We start from the raw sequence: 5,347 nt of genomic DNA, 5'->3' as shown, positions 1-5,347 counted from the left end.
GCGCCCCCTGCGCTTTGAACTGTGCCGGGAGAGGCCGGCGCCGTCCCGGGCTGCAGCCGGGTATCCCCTCCCCGCGGGCTAGCCCGAGACCTGGGGGGCTAAGGAAGTGGACACCCAGCGGACTGGGGAGTGGGTCCGGGCTGCGGAAAGACACTCGCAGCTGCGGGATTTGCTCTGACCCACTCTTTCTGCTGCGCCCTCCTCCAAGTCCATATTTTAGAGATAATTCTCTAAAAAGCTGCGTAAAGTTGTCAAAGATTAAGTTTTCCATGGATTTCTGGTCCTTCCACTCAAAGGATAGATCCTGTAGCTGCAAGACTGGCTTCTCTGGACCGAGGAGTCCTGGTGCTCCGCTGGGGAGGATTGCCTGGAGAGAGCGGACCCAGCAGGACAATGAGAGCTCTAAAGGGGCCTGGCTTCCGACCTGGGTTCTGCCTGCTGCCTAGCCCAGTCACTCTCACTGAGCTCATCTGAAAGATGAAAATAATCTTCTCTCTCCTGTTCATCCCTAGAGACCTTTAAACCGCAGAGGTCCTGACAAATGACCTGGTAACTGGAAAAGCACATAGAAACTTAAAATTCCCAGTAACGTTTCTGCGCCACAAAGAAGGCCCTCAACCGTTCATGTCAGAGAACGTATAAGGAGACAACACAGGTCCCACGTGAGAATGTTAGAGAAGATAAGCAAGTCTTTTAGCAGAGACATACCCATACTAGCCCTCAGAGATCTTGAATCTCAGCCACTAGCTATTAAATGGTCTTTTGTTGAGTCCAGCATGACGGACTAGTCCATCAAAATTATTGAGCAGCTACTAAGTTCTAGGAGCTAGAGATTTAAAGGTGGCAGGCTAGGCTTGTTGGCTCACACCTGTGATCGTAGCACTTTGGGAGGCCAAGGTGGGCAGATCACTTGAGCCCAGGAGTTCAAGACCAGCCGGGGCAACATGGTGAAAACTTGTCTCTACGAAAAATACAAACCTTAGCCAGGCATGGTGGTGCGTGCCTGTAGTCCCTCTGTATTCCAGCCTGGGCAACAGAGACCCTGTCTCAATCAATCAATCAATCAATCAGTGTTGGCCTAATGTATCTATTTGCTCCTTTGGCAATGGACTGAGATGGCAGAGGAAAAACTAAGTCCCTCTTTTGATACCATCTCTGGAACTTTGGGACTATGTACAAAATTAACTTTGGGCCGGGCACAGTGGCTCACGCCTGTAATCCCAGCACTTTGGGAAGCTGAGGCGGGTGGATTACCTGATGTCAGGAGTTCGAGACCAGCCTGACCAACATGGTGAAACACAGTCTCTATCAAAAATACAAAAAAATTAGCCGGGCATGGTGGCAGGCACCTATAATCTCAGCTACTCGGGAGGCTGAGGCAGGAAAATAGCTTGAACCCAGGAGGCAGAGGTTGCAGTGAGCTGAGATTGCACCATTGCACTCCAGCCTGGGCGACAGAGCAAGACTGTGTCTCAAAACAAACAAACAAAAAAACTAACTTTGATACAGTAAGTAAGGAAGTACAGGCCTCCAGAAATCAGAGTGCCTGCAGATGGACAGGTTTACTAATGATGGGGTTGGCATAGCTCAGGAATATTCACTCTGGGGTAGCTACTGGAAGATGAGCCTGAGAAGCAGGACATGAGGCATGTGAGCAGCAGGAAGCAATAGAAAAATTCTAGGTCAAGGATCCCAATGTGCCAAAGCCCTATTGGATTTCATTGTGAGAAAGGGTGGGAGTGGCGGTCTACTGGCCTTAGGAAAGGGAGGGGAAGAGCCCTCCCTGGGCCTAAAATCCTGGAACTCCCTCCTGCAGGGCTTGAATTCTCAACAACCCCTTCTTGGCTTGTCCTGGACTCTGAAGAGGTCAAACTGGTGTCTTGAATTGCTGTCATTTTAAATTCATTTTGACAAGTGTTTAATTCTTCTTTATCACAACCCTTGGTCTGAGAGTGATATGCAAATAATGGCTATTCTGCCGAGTGCAAAATGTGCAGTATCTCTCTGTCTGATCTGTCAATTAACTCTGGGTCTGGCCCACCAGCCACTTTGGGGGTGGTCCTGAGCAAAGCAGCCTCCAGCTCTTGATTCCCTCCAATAGAAAGCATGTTCTGGACTCTGTAAAGCTCTTAGCAGACAGCAGCTGCCAACTGTGATGCCAAGATGTGTGTGGGGTGTGAGTGTGGAGTTTTGTGTGTGAGACTGCACATTTGCATTAACGGAGAGACACAAGGTTGTTTGTGAAGGCAAGTATGCACGTGCGGGTCTCTGAGCTTGTACACACGGTGCACGTGTGTGTGATTGTGTGGCCATGAGTAATTTTGGTGACCAGAGCTATAAAGAAGAATAGTTGTGGAGCCCAAATCTCTGGAGTTGTTCTCCCTTTCCTGCACCCAAAAAAGTTCAGAGAAATGTGTGCCCAGATGGAAAGAGATCCCCAGAGAGTCTAAGGAAGTGCCATCAAAGAACGCATCTTTCCTAAGTTTACGTCTTTTTCCTAAGTGCCTGTTGAGGGAGGAAGATGGTTTAGTTCTTTGCCATGACCACCTGCTCTTTACCTTCAAAAACCACCATTTTGAGCCGGGTGCAGGGGCTCACGCCTGTAATTCTAGCACTTTGGGAGGCCGAGGCGGGCAGATTACGTGAAGTCAGGAGTTTGAGACCAGCCTGGCTAACATGAAACCCCGTCTCTACTAAAAATACAAAAATTAGCCAGGCGTGGTGGTGCACACCTGAAATCCCAGCTACTCGGGAGGCTGAGGCAAAAGAATCACTTGAACCTAGGAGGCAGAGGTTGCAGTGAGCTGAGATCCAGCCACTGCACTCCAGCCTGGGTGACAGAGCAAGACTCCGTCTCAAAAACAAAAAACAAAAAACAAAAAAACAAAGCAGCCTCTTTAAAGGGACACCCCCTTCCAGAGGTCCAGAGATATAAGATGAGAACATTTTCCACTTGCCAAAACTTTTGCCCTTTTTCAACCATGACCCCACTGCCCACAGCTTGCCACCTCCCTGGGATACATGGAGAATTTTGGTTTATGCAACACACTCCCAGTGTGCACAGATTCAACAATAACATAATTTTTGCAGGACAGGGCAGTTAAACCACAGTCATCATTTCATCACCACAACTGACGATCAAGCAGCACAAGCAAAGCACAATTCCAGAGCTGAAACATCTTGCCTCGCCTTTTCTCTCCCATTCAAAAACACACATTAGCATGAAGGTGAGTAGGAGTGATGTCATCACTGAGATAATTCTGAAATTATCCTACCATATTTTTTTAATGCAAACTGTTAACAAGCTCCAGAATTTCATTACTGGTATATAGAGGTCTTATCCTACCCAAAGGTTTACATTAATTTAAGCACATAATTTAAAATGGAATGTAGCCAAAATTACCGTTCAAAAATGTCTTTAATCACCCTTAAAGTATGGGAATGATTTATCTTTATACACAAGAATCAAACTCAGTGAACTGGGATGCTCAAAGTATGACAGGCATATGGAAACTAAGACATGCGGACCCAAGAACTGGGTAAAGCTTTCTCCCCGACTCCCCTATGGGTGTTTGGCTACAATCTTGCCAATTCACATTCCAGTCAGTTAAACAAGCATGTGATATAATTCCACCACTACAGATCACTGCCATGTACCTCAAAACCGACCCATGCTGAGAAATTAGTCCTCCAGAAGGCTGCATGAGATGGGACCGCTCCCGCTGCCCTTGTGCCCTAGGCTGACCCTGGGTCACCAGCTAGCTTCCTCAGCAAGGGAAAACAAGGGATATCCACTTACTTGCAGCCTGAATGCGAGCCTTCCGGCTGACCACCAGCCCAAAGCGGTTCTGGGCCACACACTCATAGTCACCTTCATCTGAAGGGTTGCCTCCCCGCTCCAGCCTGAAGTGATGGATCATCAAGGACCCATTGGCCAGCAAGGTGGAGTGGGTACTCTCTGGCAGCTCTACGCCATTCTTCCTCCAGGTGATTCGCACTGGAGGGGTCCCCTCCACCTTGCAGTCCAGCACTATAGGCTGCCCCGGGACGGCAACATCATCACTTGGCTCCACAGCAAATGCCAGTTCGGCAGAGTGGCCAAGACCTGCATTGGGGAAGGGGAGATGGAAGGAAATAGGATGTTAGTGTGAAATGAGCATCCAGGAAGAACTCTACCCACACGGTTCCAAGTTCCTTGGGTCTATGCACCCCATTCCCATGTTTCTGTAATGTTAATAGGAATTCCTATTATATATAGTACTTTACGCATTACAAAGTGCATGTACTTACTTTACTTAATCATCAGACCATCTCAGAGATGGATATTATTTGTACCATTTCCTCTTTCACAGGTAAGAAAACTGAAGCCCAGAGATGTCAAGTGACTTGCCCAGGGTCTCACAGTCAGTAGCTGCAAAACTGAGACCCAAAAGCAAGACTGACTCCAGTACAGCTGCTGCTACTTCGATGGTCACCCTGGGTAAGCATTGAAGCCTCACAGACCTTCAGGGTGTGACCTTAGGTAAAGTATTCAACATGTTCTGGCTTCTCATTCCTCATCTGTTTAGATCAAGGAAGAACAATGGGGCTTGGGTCATAGGGTTCTACGACATGATTAACCGACTCAAAGGCACTATGAAAAATTTAAAGTTCTAAAGAAATACAGAGGGAGATAGTAATAAATCATGCTTCTTTTTGCTGGCCAAAACCCATCAGAGGCCTGGTCCAATGCCTGGCAGGGAGCAGGGTGTGTGGTCCCAGTACCCAGGGTAGAGACTAGGATGTGGCCCCATTGCCCCTCCCCTCTGGCACTCTGTCCTTTTGCCTTTGTCATAGGGAGAGATGAAGGTAGCAAACACCAACTATGGTTTCCCAAAACCAAGCAAGAGGGTGCTCCTAAAACCTGTACTTCCAGCCAACCTCTCTGCTCCTGCAGGAGAAGAGAAATGAGCAGAAAAAGGAGGAGGCCAAAGAATAGATGGGGCTAAGGCCGATCAGGGAATCAGAAGCCCAGCTGGAGGGACAAGCACTCCAGTCCCAGGCATGATGCCAAGTCACCAACTTCTCCAGCAAGCAACGTACCAGACCAGTTACAACTCCACTCCAGAAGGAACGACAGAAGGAACGAACCCACATGGTCTGAAAGGGCAGTCACAGACCCCTCCTCACATTTCCAGATAACTAGCGATCCTGGAGCAGGTCCCTCCCCAGCAGACTAGGGCCCTCCCTGGCTGGGGGAGATGGGGAAGTGGGTGGGGAGAAAGGAGGGGCGTTGGGGTTATAGGTATTCCCCGCCCCGCGCCCCCGGCCCAGGGAGATGTAATTTTTTTTTTTTTTTTTTTTTTTT

General features: G+C 48.6%; 1 protein-coding gene across 1 annotated transcript in view; it reads right to left on the bottom strand.

The window, feature by feature from the left end:
* The window catches only part of IGDCC3 (immunoglobulin superfamily, DCC subclass, member 3), a 55,659-nt gene extending 51,561 nt beyond the window's left edge, over positions 1 to 4,098 (bottom strand). The window contains exon 1 of the mRNA XM_011940390.1: positions 3,800 to 4,098. Coding sequence (XP_011795780.1) covers positions 3,800 to 3,920 — 121 coding nt within the window. The 5' untranslated portion in view covers positions 3,921 to 4,098. The remainder of the gene's footprint in view (positions 1 to 3,799) is intronic.
* Positions 4,099 to 5,347: the final 1,249 nt, after the last annotated feature.

The sequence above is a fragment of the Colobus angolensis genome, unplaced genomic scaffold (genome assembly GCF_000951035.1).
Source record: "Colobus angolensis palliatus isolate OR3802 unplaced genomic scaffold, Cang.pa_1.0 Scaffold19, whole genome shotgun sequence".
Lineage (NCBI taxonomy): Eukaryota > Metazoa > Chordata > Mammalia > Primates > Cercopithecidae > Colobus > Colobus angolensis.
Note: the sequence above shows the minus strand (reverse complement) of the source record. Positions and strands in the feature narration are given on the sequence as shown.